This window comes from Rhinolophus sinicus, chromosome 1 (assembly GCF_057876585.1).
Source record: "Rhinolophus sinicus isolate RSI-liver-muscle chromosome 1, RSI-T2T, whole genome shotgun sequence".
Lineage (NCBI taxonomy): Eukaryota > Metazoa > Chordata > Mammalia > Chiroptera > Rhinolophidae > Rhinolophus > Rhinolophus sinicus.
The window spans coordinates 26,362,196-26,385,141 of NC_142501.1; the positions used below are offsets into that span (position 1 = coordinate 26,362,196).

A 22,946-nucleotide genomic window follows, 5' to 3' on the forward strand; every position below is an offset into this window, starting at 1 on the left:
AGAAATGGGGCTGACTGCTCTAACCTCTCTCCCACCCTAATAGTAAGCCTCCCCCCGCCCCACACATTCTCTTTTCTTCCTATGCAATTCCTTTATTGCAGTTTCAGGTGAATTGGTTGAAAAGAATTGTTGAAAATGAATATTTCATCATATTGTGCATTTTGTGCTTTATGAGAGTAGTTTTGCAAACCTTTACGTGTATGTGCTTTTAAGCATACTTTTCTATCAGAATTTGTGTTAGCATGGAGATTTTTGGTGAACACTGTTCTGCAAAGTTTTATAAACCTTATACATTCATTTATCTTCTAAATATTTTGACTTTGAAATATAACCAAATGTAAAGAACTAAAAAACATAAATTATCAAATTATTACTCTAGGTAACAACTACCCAGATCAAGAAACACAACATTACCCACACCCCAGGTGACCTTCACATCCAAATGCAACTCACTCCCTCTCTCTTAAAGGTAATCATGCCATAGCTTTTAAAGTAATCACTTTGTGCTTTGCTTCACAATTTTACCACTTAATAACATATCCCTAAACCATATAGATCACATTTGCCTGCTTTTGAACTTTATAAAACGGAATCATACAACATGTCTTCTTTTGGTTGTCTTCCACTCACATCTGTTGTTATGTGCAAATTTAATTTACCCATTTTCATTCCTGTAAAGTGATCCATTGTCTTAATGCTCTAAAATGCATTTATCTGTTTTTCTTTGGTAGAGATTTACATTATTTCCAGTCTCTGCCTATTGGGAGCTATGCTGCTCTCAGCATTTTTGACCATGCATCCTAGAGCACATAACCATGCATTTCTGCAAGGTATATGCCTAGGAGTGGAATTGCTGTGATAGGATATACATATTATCCACTGTGATAGTGGCAACTTTCCCAAAGTGGGTTTACTGCTTTACACTCCTACCAGCAACAACTTATTAGAGGTCAGGTTGCTCCACAGTATTATGAATATCTGGTAGTGCCACACTTTTAAATTATTGCCATTCTTATATGTTAGCAATGGGATCTCATAGTGAATTTAATTTGCATTTCCCTTAAAACTAATGGTTGAGTTTTTATATGTTTATTTTATATATTTATTGGACATTTCATTCTGTTTCTATAGTGCTTATTCAAAATTTTGCCCATTTTTCTGTTGTATGATCAGTATTTTCATATTGATTTGAAAGATTTGTTTACGTATTCTGTACACTAATTCTTTATTAATTATATGCATTACAAACATCTTCTCCTATGGCTTTCTGTTTTCTCTCTGTGGTATTTTTTGTTGTACAGTAATTTTTACTTTAATGTAATATAATTTGTCAATATTTTATTTATTGGCTAGCACATTTTGTAACTCGCTTAAGAAATCATTTTCTGACTCAAGATCATAAAGATACTCTCCATTTATTTTCTAAAAAGTGCTGTTGAGGGCCGGCCCGGTGGCTCAGGCAGTTAGAGCTCCATGCTCCTAACTCCGAAGGCTGCTGGTTCAATTCCCACATGGGCCAGTGAGCTCTCAACCACAGGGTTGTGCCGGTTCAACTCCTCGAGTCCGGCAAGGGATGGTCGGCTCCGCCCCCTGCAACTAAGATTGAACACAGCACATTGAGCTGAGTTGCTGCTGAGCTCCCGATGGCTCAGTTGGTTGGAGCGCAGGCTCTCAACCACAAAGTTGCCAGTTCGACTCTCACAAGGGATGGTGGGCTGTACCTCCTGCAACTAGTAACAGCAACTGGACCTAGAGCTGAGCTGTGCCCTCCACAAATAAGACTGAGAGGACAACAACTTGAAGCTGAACGGCACCCTCCACAACTAAGATTGAAAGGACAACAACTTGACTTGGAAAAAAGGCCTGGAAGTGCACACTGTTCTGCAATAAAGTCCTGTTCCCCTTCCCCAATAAAATCTTTTTTTTTTTTTTTTTAAAGTGCTGTTGATTTGCTTTTCACATTTTAGTCAATTATCCATCTTGGGTTGGTTTTTATACATGATGTGAGACAGGAGAGCAATTTCATTTTTAAATTATGGATAATTAAATTGAACAAAACTATCCTTTCCCTATAACTCTGTAATATCCCCTTCTGTTTTATATAAAGAGTTTAAACATACAGGATCTGTAACTAAGCTCTCTATTCTTTTCCTCTGGTCTATGTGCCTATACTTGCACCTTTATTATATTACTTTAATTATAATAACGTTGCAGAAGGTCTTGATATCAGAAACAACTGGTCTTCCAACTATTCTTCTTTTCAAAGCCAGACTGCAGTCCATCTAAAAGTTGGTTTTTTGCATAAGAGGCAACCCTTTGTAATCCTAGTCCAAAATGGAGGATGATTTACTACAGCCACCAACCTTCACGTGTATAGAAAAGGGTCTAAATTCCATCTTTCATTCCCTGACACAAGGCAGCACCAGCGAAGAATAGCAGGACAAGTACATAGCCCTGAGTTTTAAATCCAAGACCCTGAAGTTATTATAGATTGATATGTTGGGGGAAATCAAGATAACAAAAGATTTAGAGCAATTTTATGAAATTTGTTTGGGAAAATAACTCAAGGGGAGCTCCACTTTTGCTAATAACTTACCCAAACAACTTGCAATAAAGCAGGCACCAAGAAGTGAGATGAAAACAATAGCAATGGCCCAAAAGATCAGCTGGAAATGGGGTCCTCCTTCTACTAGGACAGAAAGGAAGACAAATAGGTTATCTGCTTCTCAGCCACAAGAGCTGGGGAAGCTAATTCTACCAAGGAGCAAGCTAAATATGAGATCATCCAAAATATTTTAGATCTAGAGGAGGGCTTAAAGGTTTCCCCTGAATAAATCAATTTTAGAGCTTACAAATCAATCAATCAATCAATCAATCAATCAATCAATCAATCAGAACTATGTTAACAATTTTGAGGAGGTTGGAATAGAAAAGGTTTTATCTAAGAAAGATACAAAACCCCAAAGTTATAATTGATTATTTGGGTACATAAAAACTAAAACTTCTATATAACACAAATTATGTTAAAATAAAAGGAGCATACAGAAGAAAAGTCTTGTCACAATATTAATATCCAGACTGTGTAAAGAATTTTAAAAATCAATTAGAAAACTGAGCAAAAATTGGGCAGGAAATTTGCTGAGTATTTAATTTACTGAATTATAAATTGGCCATTAAATGAATAAAAATATGCTGAATCAGAGAAATGTAAACCAAAATATTATGGTATGATTTTTAATATATCAGATTTTAAGAAGTAAATAAAAAATACATATAGCACTCTTGGTGAGGAAATAAATGCTTCTACTGAACTAAAAACTAGAAAGCCTTTTAGACAGATCAAGTTAACAGCACTTATCAATTTTTAAATACATTAACATTTGTCACAACAATTTCAGTTCTAGACATCTATCCTATAGAAATAACTGAATTTATTTATATTAAAGGATATTCATTACAGTACTTATGGAAATAGAGAAAAACACTGAAACTTAATATTTACATATGTATTATCAATAGTAGAGATTCTATATCACGGTGAATCTATATAATGGAATTCTATATGGCAATTAAAATAATCATATGTATCAGTGCATATTGCCATAAAAAATCTCCAAAACATATTGTTACATAAAAACATTTTTTACAGCACCACTGTACATTGTGGGTTCATTGAACTTTGCCATGTTGGGGTAACAAGCTAAAGTGAAATGTTAATTTTAAAATGATATATTTCTGCATTTGTTCTCTATATTTCTCAAAATATTATATAATGTTCTCATAATACAAATCCATTCGTATCACTTAAGTAAAACATAAAATGGGGTAAAGTTAGAGCCTCAGGAATACTGTGAGCCTTAGTCGGTGTGTTTTCTATATCTTTCTTTTCTCTCTTCCCTTTAATACAATCTTCCCAAATTTCTTTCTATCTTGTTTTTCTCTTATATACATTAACTCCTCTCTGGGCCCAATTTATGTTTTACAAAGAAGTTTCTGTTACTCAATGTATTTAAATCTGTCTATGACCTTCCTCTTCACCAAAGTCGTTCTCATTTTTTTCCATATCATCACATTCAATCTTCAAAACGACAACAACCATCGATTTGCATTTTTAAATCTTAGTCATAATTTTGTCTGCCTCTTTAAAATTGAAAAGAGAGAAGTACTCACGTTTATTTTGAGGTTCTTCTTGCCCCATTGTGTGTTAACTCTTTTGTTGTCCAGTGTTTGGGAGGACCAGATACTTCTTATATTTTCCTCTCAGGGTATATTTCTGTAGATAAAAGAATATATTCAGAAATACTTGAGATTGAACATCAATCTGACCTATTCTACTGAGACTATAAAGTTGTCAATATTAAAACACAACTTAAAATAAGAAATCTTTTCAGAGACTGGGGTTTCCTTTGATTCACTTTGGGAGACAGAACAGAGAAAAAAAAGGAAATTGAGAAAGCAACACTCAAAAACAGTTAGCGGAAACTTCCATAAGTATGTTGAAATCACTAGATCAGTGTGTCATGTTGAATCATCCAATTTGTTTTTATTCATTTAAACAAACAAAAAATTAGCAATGCCCTAAAAAAACAGTCATTATACCTAATAAAATTTTAGTACATCTATTTGACAGAGATAGAGCAGTTACTATCTGCCACCAAAGTTCCAGTGCAGATGCAAGAAAAAGGGGTCCTTATGCTTTCTGTCTGTCTGATTGTAGTAGCCAAGACTGAATGGGGGAATACAGGGGAAAAAACATGGAGAGAGTTTTTGCAACTCAGAAATAATCTTATAAACAGTGAAAAACCTGTTTTACTCCAAAGAAGATATAGTTTACAGGTGAAAAATAAATAAACATACCCTCATTTCTCTCTTTTCCTGGATATTATATTCTCAAAGGCAGTTATATGCTTGAGGTAAGCTCTGCCCTAGAAAGTACTCTATGCTGAGTAAGTTGTGTGCAAAATGGTAAGGGACAATGTGACCAATGAGCAAAAGCTTTTAATGTACACAGTGTAGGTACATTGTATGTAAAGACACAAAAACCTTTGTTTTAGAGTTGAGAAAGTGGTGGTTGAGCTGTTGATTAAATCCCAAAACATTCATAGATGAAAGAAAACAGGTTTGTTAAGGCAAAGGAAATGAATACGTGACATTCTGTGGTAAAGACATCATCAGGGGTCCTGACTTCATTTACAGTACTGTCATGGACCGAATGCTTTTGTCCCCTGCACCCCTGCTGGCACCCTGACTAACCACCTTCCAGAACTGTGAGAAGTAAATGTCTATTGTCTAAGCAACCAAGTCTATGGAATTTTGTTTTGTTATAGTAGCCCAAAATGACAAAGAAAAGTACCGAGCATTTAGATATCCTTCTTAAATTTAAGCTTCCAGGATATGTCCTTTTGCCTGCATTCTTCCTTAAAGAACAATATTTATATATATATATATATATATATATATATATATATATATATATATATATATATATACATACACACACACACACACACACACACATACACATATATATATATGTATATATATAATATATCACATATAATATACATATTCTTCCTTAAACTACAATAACATACGTTCTTCCTTAAATATTAAATGTGTGTGTGTGTGTGTGTGTGTGTGTATATATATATATATATATATATATATATATATATATATATATATATATATGATCTTTTCTTTCTTCTTAGGTTCCTTTCTCTTTATCTTTTGTTTATCTATATAGGTTTTTCTTTGTTGTTACCGTGAGGCTTACACAAAACATTGTATACTTAGAACAGCCTATTTTATGCTAATAACTGAAGTACAAACACATACTGAAGCTTTATATTTTTACTCCCCTCTCCCATGTTTTAAGTTTTTGATATCACAGTTTATATTTTTTTACCTTGTGTGTCCATTAACAAATTATTGCTGTTATAGCTATTTTTTATTACTATTGTCTTTACCGTCATACTAGATTTATAAGTGATGTACCCACCACCATTACAACATAAGAGTATTCTGAATTTAACTATATATTTATCTTTACCAGTAAGATTTATATGTTCATGTTTTCCTGTTACTAATTAGCATCCTCTCGTTTCACCTTGAATAAGCACCTTTAACATTTCTAGTGAGGCCGTTCTACTGGTGATAAACTCCTTCAGCTTTTGCTTCTCTAGAAAACTTTCTATCTCTCCACAAGAAAAATAACAAGGAAACATTGGACTTAAACTACATGTTAGCCAGATGGACTCAACAGACATTATAGAATGTTTCACCCAACAGTAGAAGAATGCACGTTCTTCTCAAGCACACATGGAACATTCTCCAGGATAGATCATATGTTAGGCCACAAAACAAGTCTAAATAAATTTAACAATATTGAAATCATATCCAGCATCTTTTTTGGTCACAATGGTATAAAACTAGAAATCAAACAAGAAAAAAAACTGGAAATGCATAAATATGTGGAAATTAAACAAAATGGTACTGGAAAAACAATGGGTCAAAGAAGAAATCAAAAGAAAAATAAAAGACATTTTGTGACAAATGAAAATATAAATACAACATAAAAAAAACTTGTGGGATGCAGCTAAAGCAGTTCTAAAAGGGGAATTCATATCAATAAATAACTACATGGTAAAAATATTTTTTGAGGTAAAAACAAAACTTAAAAATATTCAAACATCCTTCCAAAACGTGATATGGAAATCAAATCAAGCTATTAAATCCATTAAGATTTTGGCCAGACAACACTTTCAAATAACTAAACTAACTTGCAGCAAACAAGCCCAGAAATGGAGATAAGTCCGTGGAATGTAAGCCTCAGAGATTTGCTAGAGTGAGGAATCCAGTATAATCTGTTATTCAAAATTTCACAATGCATTGCAAAATCTGTCAGTTGAGAAAATTCAGAATTGCCCATTCTATTGGGCTACGCAATCCCTTCTACACCACACGTTTCTGTTTTTTGTCATTTTCACTTTAACGGCCTTTATCAAAACTACCCCACAGTATCTCACAGGTGAATTGTTGCTCTGAAGTGCAAGAAATATTTCAGCGTCAAATCTTGGGTCAAAATTTAGCAGAGATACAGTTCTGCCCTCAGAGTTTTTGGATTTATCCTGATGTAAGAGCCTAAAAAAAGATATATAGACAACAAACATAACAGGAAATTACTGATGAAAAAATCAGGGCCAAGAAGGAGTTAGAAATAAAACTAATCACACAGTCACAAAAATTTAATAAGCATCTACAATGATGCAAAGCACTTTGTAGATAGTGGGAATACAGCAGGGAACATTGCCTTTCACTGATTCCACAATACACTTATAATTTGCTAGGGACTCTTTCACACTCTGGGGAAAAAGCAGTAGGCAAAATAGGTAAAAATTACCTGTACTAGGACGACCTAAAAGATGAGTAGCAGTTGTCCCACAATCTCCCCCTAAATGAAATGGGGTTTCTTTCAAATGTGGCAGAGACTCAGTATTTTACAAGATACTTGTCTCATTCTTTGTTCTAAGATAATGTTATAAAAAGTTAAAATGTACGGGGCAGCCGGATGGCTCAATTGGTTGCTCTTAACAACAAGGTTGCCGGTTCAATTCCCCATGGGATGGTGAGCTGTGCCCCCTGCAACTAAAACTGAAAACAGCGACCGGACTTGGAGCTGAGATGTATGTGCCCTTCACAACTAGATTGAAGGATAACAACTTGGAGCTGATGGGCCCTGGAAAAAAACACACTATTCCCCAATTAAAAAATTAAGAAATAGTTAATATGTAAAAATGACAAACCAGTGCTCACAGACTCAAAATATTTTAAAAGACCAGGCATTAAGAATGGACGTTGGACCATAAACGATCCCAGATAGCCGTAGCAATCTTTAGAAATAAGAACAAAGTGGGAGGTATATCAATACCTGACATCAAATTATACTACAAGTCTACAGTAATCAAAACAGCATGGTACTGGCATAAAAACAGACATATAGATCAATGGAACAGAATAGAGAGTCCAGAAATAAATCCATACCTATATGGCCATTTAATCTACAACAATGGAAGCAAGAATGTACGGTGGGGTAAAGACAGTCTATTCAATAAATGGTGCTGGGAAACCTCGACAGACACATGACAAAAAATGAAGCTGGACCACCTCCTTACACCATATACAAAAATAAATTTAAAATGGCTTAAAGACTTAAATGTAAGATCTGAAACCATAAAATTCCTAGAAGAAAATATAGGAAGAAACTTCACAGACATTACCCAGAGTAAGATTTTTACTGATATATCCCTCGCGCCAGGGAATTAAGAGAAAAAATAAACATGTGGGATTACATCAAACTAAAAATTTCTTCACAGCAAAGGAAACCATCAATAAAACAAAAAAGGATCCTACTGAATGGGAAAAGATATTTGCCAATGATATATCTGATAAGGGGTTAATATAAAATTAATTTGGGGAACGTAATCAATAATGTAAAGATTTTGTAGGGTATCTGATGGACACGTATCCCATTTGGGAGACCACCTCAGGGATGATGTAGATGCCTGATCTCTGCCCTGTACACCTGAAGCTGAACAATAATGAATTCCAACTATAATTTTATATATATACATATATATTATGTATGTATGTATGTGTATATATACATATATATATATATATATATGTATATTGTTACAGGAAGCGGAATACAGCATTAGGAATAGAGGCAGTGGAAATGTAATAGCTCTGTGCAATGTCAGAGGGATAGTGGATGGGGGGAGGGGGTTCACACAGTGTGAGGGATATAAATGATAAACGTCTAAGTATTGCTTTGTCTTGTGCACCTGAAACTAATAAAAAAAAGATAAAAAAAAGAATGAACCTTGGGCCGGCCTGGTGGCTCAGGCGGTTGGAGCTATGTGCTCCTAACTCCGAAGGCTGCCAGTTCGATTCCCACATGGGCCAGTGGGCTCTCAACCACAAGATTGCCAGTTCGATTCCTCGAGTCTTGCAAGGGATGGTGGGCAGCGCCCCCTGCAACTAAAATTGAACACGGCACCTTGAGCTGAGCTGCCACTGAGCTCCCAGATGGCTCAGTGGGCTGGAGCGCGAGCTCTCAAACACATTGCCAGTTGGATTCCTTAAGTCCCTCAAGGAATGGTGGACTGCACCCCCTGCTACTAGCAATGGCAACTGGACCTGGAGCTGAGCTGCGCTCTCCACAACTAAGACTGAAAGAACAACAACTTGAAGCTGAACAGCACCCTCCACAACTAAGATTGAAAGGACAACAACTTGACTTGGAAAAAAGTCCTGGAAGTACACACTGTTCCCCAATAAAAAAGTCCTGTTCCTCTTCCCCAGTAAAAAATCTTTTAAAAAAAAGGACCTTAATGATAGGAGTAATCTCTTAACAAATCAAAATTGACAATGGGACTTATAGAGAAGGAAACATAATATAATCTTAGACCATTTCTTGGTCCAAAAGAGTCATGATCATGAGAAAGCTCATTGATGAGAGTTAACCTCTCGATAAAACTTGCACACTTGATCATAGCTGTTGCACAAAATTAAGTGTTAATCTTAGCAAAGTAAAATTAAAAGTGTAGGACTAACAAAGATAGGAAGTAAAAGTGAGAAGAAAGTTGTAGGAGTAATCATCCTCATTTTAATAGAGATATAACAAAAAATAAATGAACAAAAATATCATTTAGAGTTGAAAAAGCAACAAATTCATAACTGAAAGTAATAATAATCATTTAATTGTCAAAATTTGAAAGAGAAAAGGTGAAAATAGAGAGGAAAGTGAAAAAGAGTAGGGGAGCAAGAAGTACTGGGTTGTAATGTTCAGAAAAAGAGATATAAGTACTAGAGTCACAGAAAAAAATTAGCAGAACTTAAAAAAAAAAAAGCTAAAACAATTTACCTCTGTACAGTAAGGTTGGGGTAGAAAAGGATGAAATGAGAGGCTGCTGCTTTTCATCATGAACTATTTTGTACTATTTAAATTGTCATCTTGTGCATATTTCATTTGACAATAGACCTTGATGATTTCAGAATTTGCATTCCTTTTTATTATTCCATACTACAAAATTGGCATGAGTACCTAAGTCAGTACAAGTGATTAGAGCATCAAAATGGCAAAGCTAACCCCTCTGAGTGCATTAGAGCACAGGAACAAGAAGAGGAATACAATGTCCAGAAACATTTCTAACCCAGCTATGGTTGAAGATATTGTCAGTCTCTGAGAAAGTCAAAGTCTGAAGTCATGACTCAGCTGCAGGAGAATGTTCAAGCCATTGGTCATACTTGAAATCAGATAAGTAACAGCACTGAGGGTCTTGATAATAGATGCTTTTAAGTACAGAGAACAGCCAAAGGAGTGGCTGTTAACTATTGAGTATCAATTGAGCGGTTTTCAGCACAGAGTCCAAAACCAGAGTCGTAGACAGAAAAACTAATCTGTCCAGAGGCAGAAACCTAATCATATGGGTATATTTGGGGTAGTGTGAGGATAGGGTAAATAACTTAAAAATTCATAGACAATGCAAATACCCTGCACTGTAGATATCAGATTTATTAACAGCAAAATAAATGTCAGCCCTACAACTGAGAGGAGTTGACATTCTTTATGATTTCTCAGGTCAACTCAGAAAGTAAGCAATGTTGTTTTTAGGAGGTTGACTTTGGTGATTAAAGCTGGAAGAGGCTTGAGACAGAAGTAGCCGACAAATATGGGTGCTTTGTAGACTTATTCCTAACAAGATGGTCTTTCCTGTTGTTTCTCATCTATTATACAGATCTTTTATGAGCCTGTAGTGTATCCCCTACCTCCAACACCTCTTGGTTAAAAAAAAAGAAGAAGAAAAGAAAACAATAGGGGCCGGCCCGGTGGCTCAGGCGGTTAGACTCCATGCTCCTAACTCTGAAGGCGGCCGGTTCGATTCCCACATGGGCCAGTGGGCGCTCAACCACAAGGTTGCCAGTTCAATTCCTCAAGTCCTGCAAGGGATGGGCAGCACCCCCTGCAACTAAGATTGAACACGGCACCTTGAGCTGAGCTGCCACTGAGCTCCTGAATGGCTCAGTTGGTTGGAGTGCGTCCTGTCAACCACAAGGTTGTCGGTTGGACTCCCACAAGGGATGGTGGGCTGTGCCCCCTGCAACTTGGCAACTAGCAACGGCAACTGGACCTAGAGCTGAGCTGCGCCCTCCACAACTAAGACTGAAAGGACAACAACTTGACTTGGAAAAAAGTTCTGGAAGTACACACTGTTCCCCAATAAAGTCCAGTTCCACTTCCCCAATAAAATCGTAAAAAATAAATAAATAAATAAAGTTAATACAAGTCACCCAACCAATACACCTGGGAGAATATGAGTACCAGCTGATGCTAGCTATAACCTTGGAGCATTACGAAAAATGTACCTCTAAAAGCAATAATAGTTAATATTTGTTGAAATGTCAGGCACTGTTCTGAACAGAAATTAACTTACCTAATCTTCACAAAATGAATAAGTACTATTATTTCCCCTCTTTGAAAATAACATACATAATATATATATATATATATATATATACACACACACATACATACATACATACACACACACACACACACATATATGAAAAGTTAAAAACTTGCCTGAGCTCTGGCAGAGAGTATGCTAGAACTGGAATTCAGATCAGGTATCATGGAACTTAAGGCCATACTGTTAACCACTAGATTGTAGTCCTCTGAGAAAAGAAGGATATTTTATCAGGTAAGATACCACTGATCAAATGAACACTAGCTGGAAGGTAAATTAAAAACATAGACTAACAGGAAATAAGAACATATCTAGTATAGAAACCATGACTGGACTACACTAAAAAAGGAATCTGTGCAAGAGGCAGAGGAGGGAAAGTTGTATACCAACTCCAGTGATGAGGAAAGCAGCATAGACAAACAGGATGACAACCATAGCAGCAATCCAATGACGCAACAGGGGCCCACAGCTTCCTCTCTTGGTGGAGCAAGTAAAGAACACTGATCTGGGGTAATATGCTTCTCAGAGGTCAGATAGGACAGAGCAAACCGGAAATGTTCACAAGTGAGTATGTCTAGACCAACAGCAAAGATCTGCCTTTCTTTCCGTAAGTGCTGCTGACACATCCTAGAAGACAGATTGTAGTCAAGGACATTAATAAAAGAACATTATTCAAGTAGGGTAGACAGTATCCATACTCCACGTTACTGACTGGTATTTATATACCAGTCAGTATAGATGCTGTCTATCCCACTTTAATAATAATAATAAATTATGAAATCCTTAGAAAACAGAGATTAAACACTTACATCTACATTTCTTTTATTGTCAAGGGCATACTTAACTTCTGTTTTAAGGCTATAGCTGTTCTGCCAAATCACTATACTTTTAGATTCCATTATAATCCTTTTTAGGTTGTCATTGTCTTACCTCTTATTTTCTATATAACCTGTGTATTGTGTTAAGTCTTTTCGCTTGCAAAAAAATAGAAATAAGCCTACTAAAAACTTCCAAAGAGAGAAAAATGTATAGGAAGTCTGCTCATGCATTTCACAAAAACTAAGGTTACTGAACAACCAGGTTCCCAGAGTTTGAAGCAAGATAGCAGAACTGCATTTGAACATCAAGAAGACAGAAATCATGACTGCAAAAGAAATATACAACTTTAACTTTGACAATGAAGACACTGAAATTCTATAATATTTTACTTACTTTGACTCAGTCATCAAATGGAGACTGCAGCCAAGAGATCAAGAGACGGCTGAGACTCAGAAAGGCAGCAATGGGAGAATTTGGAAAGATCACTCAGAACAAACGTGTGTCATTAGAGACCAAAGCTAAGATCATCCACCTCCTCATATCCTCAATTACTGTGTATGGATGACAAAGTTGGATGGTGAAGAAGGCTGAGAGGAAAAAAATGGATTCATTGGAAATACGATGTTGGAGGAGGGCTCTATGGATATTCTGGACCTCCAGAAAGACAAACAAGTGGGTCCGAGAGCAAATTAAGCCTGAAACACCGCTGGAGGCAAAAGTGACAAAACTGAAGCTGTCCTACTTCAGGCACATCATGAGAAGGCAGGGGCCTTTGGAAAAGACAATAATGCTGGGAAAATAAAAGACAGCAAGAAAGAGGAAGACTCCACAAAAGAAGCCATTGGCATGAGTCTAAAGGAGTTGAGTAGCAGTTGAGAACAGGACACTGGACATCACTCATTCACAGGGTTGCAGGGAGTCAGAGCCAACTCAGTGGCATATAACACACACACAGGGAGCAGGAGAAGAATAAAAGGACCTAAGAATGTACTAACATGCTTGTGTTTTTATGAAAAAACATAAAGATATTGATAAGTATGTTGTTATGACTTATGTTTGCCAAATATTCTAGTTTTACTATCTTCTGATCATATGATCTCAGTCACTGGGGTTAAGTGGAGCCTTGTAAATTGTTGAACTATGTTGTAAACCTCAAACTAATATAATACTATATATTAACTGTATTTTAAATTTTTTAAAATTTAAGTGTGTTTTTCCAGGACCCATCAGCTCGAAGCTAAGTAGTTGTTTCAATCTAGTTCTGGAAGGTACAGCTCACAGTGGCCCATGTGGGGATCAAACTGGCAACCTTGTTGTTAAGAGCACTGCACTCTAACCAACTGAGCTACCTGGTCGCTCCCTGTATTTTAATTTTAAAAATTAAATATATTAAGTAAAAGAAAAAATGGAGCCTTGTGGCTCATTCTGGCCAATAATTTGTGACATGTTTCACACCAGGTCAAAACATTTACTACTTATAAGAGAACCTTCAGAGCTCTCTTTCCCCCATAATCATTCATATAGTGACTGTTCCATCTGTCTTGACTCCCAAGTGAGGAGAACAGTAATAGAGTCTTACCAACCAGAAATGGACATGCAGCATGAAAAAGTAGTTTTGTTTTGGTGTAATTGTTTCTCACAACATAATACAGTCTATCCTGGCAAATACAATGTCTGAAAAATTGATAAGGTCAATAAACATGAGTATGAGTCTGAGGTCAATAGTAGCTACCATAAGACAAAAATAGAAGGTAACTTTTTAAAATCAGAGAATATTTTGATTTATTTAATGAGAAACAGAAAACAATTTTTTAAAAAGAAACAAAATTGAAGAATAGTGCATTGAAAACATGAAATAAGGTAGCAGTGATAACTCAGTATAAAATAATCACAATAAATAGAAATGGGTTGAACTCACTACTTAAGACAGAAACTATTAAGATTGATCAAAGGATGCTGTTTACAAGAGGCATACTTAAAACAAGTAGCAGGAAAATTCAAAAATGTTGACGGAATGAGATGAAATAAAAAAGAAAGGAAAAAAGATAAAGAAAAGGATTCAGGCAATATGAACTAAAAATTTGAATATCAATTTGAATTTCTAATGAAATAGAATTCAATGCAAACTATTGTAAATGAAGAAGAATGTCACATATTGTTAAAAGGCAACATAGAAGATTAATCATAACAGGAGAGAGACTCAAATTATATAAAGAAATAACTGACAGCAATAGAGGTAGAATTAGATAAATCAACATTTACAGTTGGAGATATTAACACATCTTTCTAAACTGGTTGATTAACCATACTAAAGATAAGCAGAGATACGTATTGTAGTTAGTTTTACTAAAGAAAAAAAATTTTTTTTAATTGTAATACAATGAGAAGATAGTAGGAAGAGGGCCCTCACCAGAACCCGACCAAGTTGGAACCCTAATGTTGGACTTCCAGCCTCATAAATAAATTTCTGTTGTTTGTAGCCACCTAGTCTATGGTACTTCGTTTTCACAGCCTCAACTGATTAAGACAGGTATATTTTATTGTATTAAGTTATACTTCAATAAAGTTGATTCAAAAAGGAAGCAATGAGCATGGCAAAAACTATTCTTTTCTCTTCATATTCTTCAGTTCATAAAGAGAAATTTCCACTAACACTTTCAGCATGTTTTTGTGACTTCATTTCTCACAGTATCTTAAACTCTTGAGATAAAATCTGATGCTTCCATTATGTCCACTGGGGAGAACCAATTAATCAAAGGGCAGTATTCAAGTGTTGCTTTTCTCTCTTGGCTCTCTACAGGAAGGCTAGCGGAGGTCTTTTTTTCCTAGCATGTAGCCTCCACAGTTCTCCCCCAAAGGGGTTTCCATTTTAGACTTGGAGTTGGGAGAGTAATAAAAAACTTATTTTTTGGCTACAAATCCAATCCTTATTTTTCAGTACAGCTTTACCATCAATAAATCTAGTATTTGGGTTCTTTCCTGGTTTCTTTATTTCATTCTCTAGAACTCAGAAATGAGAGGGCTGTCACTAATTACCTTTAAACTTTAACAAATAGGCTTTGATAATAGATTAGATGAAGGGGTATAGTGTAAACACCTGACAGTTGGGGTGTTTATTGTAATGCAATTGTCTGCCTTAAGCTGTTGATTCTCAAGGCATCCACTTAAAAGATGGCTATCTTCCAATGAAGATTGCCAGCTACTTCCCCTTCCCCGAGTTTCCTTTGTTTTAGAGATCTCTAGTTGACTCTTCTTTTCAATTATTATTAGCTTCAGGTGTACAAAACAACATAGTAAGTAGACATTTACACACCTAACAAAGTGACAATCTCAACAAGTCTACTACTCATCTGACATTGCACAGAGTTATTATAATATCATTGAGTATATACTGTACTTTACATTCCATACTTTTTACTTATAGTTGACATTGAATATTATTTTATATTAATTACAGCTTTTAAATTAATTAGGCTTTATATAATTTATGAAGTGATCCCCCCAATAAGTCTAGTATGCATCTCACACTATACATAGTTTTTACAATATTATTGACTATATTTCCCATATTGTAGGAGTATTTCACATCCCTGTGGCTATTTTGTAACTACCAACTCGTACTTTCTAATCCCTTAAACTTTCTCACCTCCCCCCAACAACTATCATTGTGTTCTCTGAATCTATGAGACTATTTCTGTTTTGTTTGTTCATTTATTCTGTTCTTTAGATTCCACATTAAGTGAGATCCTTGGTTGACTTTGTAACTGATGATTTGGCCACTTGTTTTTCCCTTCCCACACTTTAATTCCTGTTCTTATGTTTTAAATTCGTCAATAAAGAGTGAACCCATAAAACCTTACCCCCTCCCTATCCATAACCCCATGACCTGCTCTCCCTCTGTCTCTCTCTTTCTCTCTCCAGCCATGACCTCACTGTGTGGTTCCAGGCATGCTGTGTACCCTCCAGGACTTGTGAGCAATAAGCCTTATTATTTTTTTCAAAGATTCCTGATGGTTACTGCTGAGGGTGTCTTGCAATCATAATAAAAACCACAAGAGCCAGTCCAGCCACAACATTGGTTCCAAAAGTGAAGATGTCTGTGGGGGCTACTGCGGGCCCATGTGAGTGCTCTCAGGGACTTCTAGCCGGAAGCGTAACTATCAATAACTTGAGACCAGCACAAAACCAGGTAAAGAAGGGAAAATTGTTGAGAATCATTCTTAGATTAATAGTTTGGGCATCTGGATATATGTAGAAGCCATTTACTGAAAGGGAGAGCACAAGAAGAGACAGTTTTTTGGTAAAATCGAGGGCCTCATTTCAACATGTAAAGTTTGAAATGCCTATCTATAACCTCTAAGGGAAACAATGGGACCTACTCATTTGGAACTCAGAGTGGAGGTCAAACTGAATAGGAATTTGAATATTAGAACAGGAAGTCTGATTACTCATGCAAAAGTGATATCTTCCAGTAAAATTGCTTTTCACAAGCAGGTCATCAAAAAACCCATGTCAATTTTCCATTATACAGAATTCTGACGAGTCACTGGGAAAGAGGAAGGAGGATTAGTTCCTCTACTATTTATTATGTCTTTACCAGGCTGGGTAGCCAGCCACCAGAACACATGCCCTCACAAATTATCTTACTCCTCCTATTCTCCCTCATTTATTTTCTCTCATATTTCTTAAGGTTAAAATATGCCATCACATGCCATCATGATTCTGACCGTTTATCGTGCAGGGGATACCGCCAACTACGCCATGTGTTGTGGAGGGCGTCCTGCAGGGTCTCTGGTCCCGCTCCCCACATAAGAATGCAGGACACGGTGAGGCCAAAAAGGAACACCCACGGAGCCATAGATAGGGAAGTCATACCACTATATTCTCACTGGCGGCTGGGTTGGAGACACAGGAAGCAGGAGCCACGCTGTTCACAATCCTCGCTGCACCGCTTGGAGGCTCAACCACCATCTTCTTGCTAGCCCCCATTTTTCTGCTAGCCTAGCCACAGCAGTTATATTAGTGGCCAATGGCTCACTGGTTACAGCTGACGGCCAACTAGCCACAGCTGATGGCCATGCAATCACAGTTGATGGCCATTTACTACCTGAGCCAGCAGCTTTCTATGTGAGGCCGAGAGCCTGGAAACTGCTTTTTGGGGTTCTGTTCCCACACTCCACCCCTACAGGCTCTCGCCTCACAATCTACGTGACAAGCGTCTTCCGCGAGGGGCCCTGTGCGAGGAGCCTGGAGGTGAATGCAATATCCTGGACATAGCCAGGCTCTCTGGGCACAGCCAGGGTTTTTCAGGGCACCACCAGTACTTCTGGGCATGGCCAGACTTCCTGGGCTTCTTAGGGTACCACTAGTTTCCCCGGGTACAGCCAAGGTTTCTCAGGGCGCCACCAGTACTTCTGGGCACAGCCAGACTTCCTGGACTTCTTAGGGTACCACTAGTTTCCCCGGGTACAGCCAAGGTTTCTCAGGGCACCACCAGTACTTCTGGGCACAGCCAGACTTCCTGGGCTTCTTAGGGTACCACCTGTCTTCCCGGACACAGCCAGGGTTTCTCAGGGCACTGCCACTCTCTCTCTGGGAACAGCCCGACTTCCTGGGCACAGCCAGGACACCTCAGGGCACAGCCAGACTTCCTGGACTCAGCCAGGGCTCTCAGGGCACTGCCACTCTCTCTGGGCTTCTCAGGGTACCGTGCTGGAACAACAGCGACTTACAATCAAGGTGCTTACATATTCTCGATGGTGGCCGGTCAGGACACAAAAGCAAATATCCCCCAGTTCCACTACATGGTGATATGTTCCCAAACAGTCAAGCTGTCCATTAAATTAGGGATGGAAGGCAATTCCCCACAGTCCATAGTCATTCGCCAGGGCTGTCCTGGGGGTGAGGGACGACTTTGACCTCACCCACATCTCCCACGGAGGACTCAGCAAGCCTTTCCTCCTGGGACAATTCCCACATCCGGGCTGCCTGACCAGGAACTTCCCCGGCCCACAGGGCCACAACAACCTTTGCTTTCTCCGGCCTGTGCTGGCTGGGGAACCGTCCGCATCTTTCCACCTCTCCACGGGGCTCCATCTCTCTAGCAGCTGCATGGCTTTACCTGTGCTGGTGGGAGAACCGTCCACGTCCTCCCACCCCTCCATGGGGGCCCAGCTCTCCAGCAGCTGCTCCTCCTGGTCTTCTAGAGACTGAGTGTTCATACACACAAACTGCTCCACCGTTCTTTGCAGAGCTTTGGTTGGCACCATACCCTGCTCGCTGCACCATTTGTCGTGTGGGGGACCCTGCTCATTGCGCCATTTGTCATGAGGGCGTCCTGCGGGGTCTCTGGTCCCGCGCCCCACATAAGAATGCAGGACACGGTGAGGCCAAAAAGAACACCCACGGAGCCATAGATAGGGAAGTCATACCACTATATTCTCACTGGCGGCTGGGTTGGAGACACAGGAAGCAGGAGCCACGCTGTTCACAATCCTCGCTGCACCGCTTGGAGGCTCAACCACCATCTTCTTGCTAGCCCCCATTTGCTGCTAGCGTAGCCACAGCAGTTATATTAGTGGCCAATGGCTCACTGGTTACAGCTGACGGCCAACTAGCCACAGCTGATGGCCATCCAATCACAGTTGATGGCCATTTACTACCTGAGCCAGCAGCTTTCTATGTGAGGCTGAGAGCCTGGAAACTGCTTTTTGGGGTTCTGTCCCCACACCGTTTAATGCCAACTCTCTTCAGTTCTCCTAATTATATCACTTTTCTCTGTGCCAAACTTCAAGAAAAAACTTTACTATCTCAGAGCATGTTTGTATTTTATTTTTATTTATTTATAGGTTTACATATTTTTTCAATATCCATCAATTAAAATGAAAGAGCTACAGTTTAGAGCAGGCACTGTTAGGGATCTCACTGGTTCTCTAGCACTAAGAAAATAGTAATTATTCAATTCAAAAATATGTTGACTCACTGGCTGCCTATTTCTCTGTATTTTATTATTCTGTGGGCCTTCTAAAAGTTGATAAGTTGGGGCTGGCCCGGTGTCTCAGGCGGTTAGGGCTCCATGCTCCTAACTCTGAAGGCTGGATTCCCGCATGGGCCAGTGGGCTCTCACCACAAGGTTGCCAGTTCAATTCCTCGACTCCCACAAGGGATGGTGGGCAGCGCCCCCTGCAACTAAAATTGAACACAGCACCTTGAGCTGAGCTGCCGCTGAGCTCCCAGATGGCTCAGTTGGTTGGAGTGCGTCCTTTCAACCACAAGGTTGCCGGTTCAACTCCCGTAAGGGATGGTGGGCTGCGCCCCCTGCGACTAGAAAACAGCAACTGGACTTGGAGCTGAGCTGCTCTCTCCACAACTAAGATTGAAAGGACAACAACTTGACTTGGAAAAAAGTCCTGGAAGTACACACTATTTCCCAATAAAGTCCTGTTCTCCTTCCCCAATAAAATCTTTAAAAAAACAAAAGTTGATAAGTTTTCTGACTACTAGTAACTTCAAAAAATATAAGAGGTGAAATACACAGGAGAAATTGTCAATGCTTTGAGATATCTTAAATGTCTTACAATGAAAACTACCTCTTTGTTCTTTGGTAACAACACGAACTGATCTATCTTTGCTCCTCCGTTCATTTCTTCACTCCTTTCATTTATTTTCTTCTTATTTGTGGAGACTTGACTCAATCCAATTTCTCTACATTTCTCTTGGTCAACATATGAGTTTCCTAATCTGCTTCTGCTTTACTAACGAAACACCTATTTATCTCTAGCACTTGACCTTAAAAAACTAAAATGGAGCTGCCCTTAGTGATGATATTTTTTTTTGTATTACACTAAAGTCTGAGTGATTTTTCTTAACATTCCTGAAAATTTCGGGTTGTCTAAATCAACATTGTCCCAATTCGCATAAGAAGGCAGCACAAGAAGGGCAAAGGGAGAACACAGATAGTGCCTGACAGCCTCTGTGGCCTTTGGAGAGTATTTTAATCAGCCCCTATATGTGATCAATTAGATGCCTGCCACTCAGGCTGAAGCTTTTTAAATAAGCAAATCTCCCTTTCACAGAAAGACTGGTGCTTTTCAGTTTGCTACCTCTGTGCTGTGCCTATGGGATTAGCCATGGTGAGCCTGTTCGAACACCATGAGAACTGTTTCTTGGTTCTTTATAGACTTAGGGGTCTCATAGATGCAAGTTTTGTTGGTTTTCAAAGCTACATTTTTGGGGGCCCACCTCTCAGGTACAGGTCTTATAAGTTAGGGTGCTAGATGTGGGGTTCAAGCCCTTCACTCCTCAGGGAGAAGCTGGGACGCTTCTAATTGTGGGTCACTGTGCTAGGGTGGGGTTCATGGCAAGATTGTTTCTCGGCCTCTCCTACCCATACTAGTATGCGTTTTCCCTCATTCACCTGGTGTGTAGGAGTTGCTCAGCTAGTTTTGGGGCTTTTTCTAGAGGAAATAGTTCTATATGTAGCTGTAGATTCAGTGTGTCAGTGGGAGGAAGTGAATTTAGGATTTTCCTACATCACCATCTTGAACCACAGTGCACATTTCTCTTTGCCTTTCAACTGCTCATATCTGAGCTATTTTTCTAATTTTACCTTTTCCTAACCTATTATTAGTGTTATAATCTCTAGTACAAAAATTCTCTAACTTCACAATTCTCTCATGTTGGTTTAATTGCTTTAAGAGCATCACTCTTGAGCATCACAATATCAATTCCTAATCTTCCATTGTTGATTTTACTTCTACTCTCCTACCTGGAACTGAAAACAAATAAGTTCTCACTTCCACTTTGAGGTTATTCTTTTAGAAACATTGTGTGCGCATTGCCATAGCAAGGTATACTAGGAACCTCTTATGTCTGTTGCCCTGAAGTTTTTATCCAGGAAACCTGGATTTATTCAGAGAAGTTAGGCCTTAGTCACTCTGAAAAACTAGAAAACTTCCAATGTAAAATTCATTTCAAAAGAAATAGTATTATTAAGGGCTAAAGTCCCCAAAGATTTAAAACCTTTTCCTTTACATTGAGAAAAATGCAAGCAAAAGTACATTCAAAAATAAAAGAATGTTAAGGACATCTCCAAATATGTTAAAATCATTTGCTTGATGTTTCACATGAAGGTACTCTATTTGATTACCACATCAGATCATGAAAATAAGACATAAAGTAATTAGTTTATATGCCTCCAAAATATGAACAAGTATTCACATTTATTGTTATTCTCCATGGTAAATTTTCATCGGAAGTTTTTCCCACGAAGTAAATAATGCCTTAAGAAGAAACATAAGTCATCTCACCCAGAAAGATGGGCAATATGCTAATTTTGCAGACATGATTTAGTTTAAAGAAGGAAATAATATTTAAATAGCAATGGGATCTATGAATATTTCACTATGTAGGATATGCTGTCAAAAATAGAAAAGAAAGCATGAGAAAAAATGAAGTAAAATACAGAAGAAAGAGCAAGAGATACAGAAAATGATAGAAAGACTTAACACATATTTAAATGAAATGCCAGAAAATAAAAAAAGAAAAAGAGAATTGGAGAAATAATGGCTGAAGACTTTCTAACACTAAAGATGTACATCAATCAACATACTTAAAAGGCCCAAAGAATCCAAGGTAAAACAGAAAAATATGAAGAAAGAGAAGAGGAAGAAGAAAGAAACATTAAAAGGGGAAGTGAGAGGTGAGTGGGAAAAGGAAAAACAGGAATAAAAAGAAGGAAGGAAAAAGGGAGGGCAGGAAGGATGGAGGAAATCTATACCTAGACATTGCATAAGAAAACTGCAGAATGTGGGGGGTGGGGGGTGGGAGATGAGGGTAAGGGGGATCGAATATATGGTGATGGAAGGAGAACTGACTCTGGGTGATGAACACACAATGGGATTTATAGATGATGTAATACAGAATTGTACACCTGAAATCTATGTAATTTTACTAACAATTGTCACCTCAATAAATTTAATTTAAAAAAAATTAAAAAAAAAAAAGAAAACTGCAGAAGAAAAAAGAGAATGTCTCTAAAACAACCAAAAAATAAATAAATAAAGGAAATTATCCTCAAAGGAGCAAAATTTAGCTAAATTGTTAACTTCTTATGCACAATTATGAAAACCAGAAGATGCTGAATGATACTTTCATTGAGCTGAAAGAAATTCATTACCAACATAAAATTCTATACCCAGCAAATATTATCTTCAAGAGTAAATGTGAAATGAAAAGAAAACATTTTCAGGAAAATAAACACTGAAAAAACTTGTCTTCAGAAAACTGATATAAATAAAAATATAAAGATTATTACATAAAAACTGAGGGTTGCTAGATGGGAGGGGGGATGGGGATAAAGGGGTAGGTGAAGAGATTAGAAAGCAGATTAGAAAGAGATTAGAAAGTCAGTAACCACAAGATTGCCACGGGCTTACAAAAATCAGTTTGGGGAATGTAATCAATTATGTTGTAAAGATTTTGTAGGGTGTCTGACAGACACTTGTCTCGTTAGGGAGACCATCTCAGGGAAGATGTAGATGCTTGATCACTGCACTGTACACCTGAAGCTGAAGCTGAACAATAATGAATGTCAAC

At 37.8% G+C, this 22,946-nt stretch overlaps 2 protein-coding genes across 13 annotated transcripts in view; both read right to left on the reverse strand.

The window, feature by feature from the left end:
• LOC141570143 (C-type lectin domain family 4 member A-like) overlaps positions 1-11,785 on the reverse strand; it is a 72,055-nt gene extending 60,270 nt beyond the window's left edge. The window contains exon 1 of the mRNA XM_088797736.1: positions 11,648-11,785. The gene's annotated coding sequence lies outside the window, so the exon portion shown is untranslated. The remainder of the gene's footprint in view (positions 1-11,647) is intronic.
• The window catches only part of LOC109440324 (C-type lectin domain family 4 member A-like), a 39,292-nt gene that overhangs the window by 11,411 nt on the left and 4,935 nt on the right, over positions 1-22,946 (reverse strand). For 3 of the 12 annotated variants that reach the window (XM_074326097.2, XM_088797773.1, XM_074326092.2), the window contains exons 1-3: positions 11,648-11,786; positions 4,171-4,273; positions 2,597-2,686 (exon numbers count right to left, since the gene is read on the reverse strand). In XM_074326097.2, coding sequence (XP_074182198.2) covers positions 2,597-2,686; positions 4,171-4,198 — 118 coding nt within the window. In that variant the 5' untranslated portion in view covers positions 4,199-4,273; positions 11,648-11,786. Of the gene's footprint in view, positions 1-2,596; positions 2,690-4,170; positions 4,438-8,884; positions 8,904-11,647; positions 11,787-22,946 lie in introns of those variants that run through there. The other 9 variants (XM_074326095.2, XM_074326094.2, XM_074326088.2 and 6 more) reach the window with 7 other exon arrangements.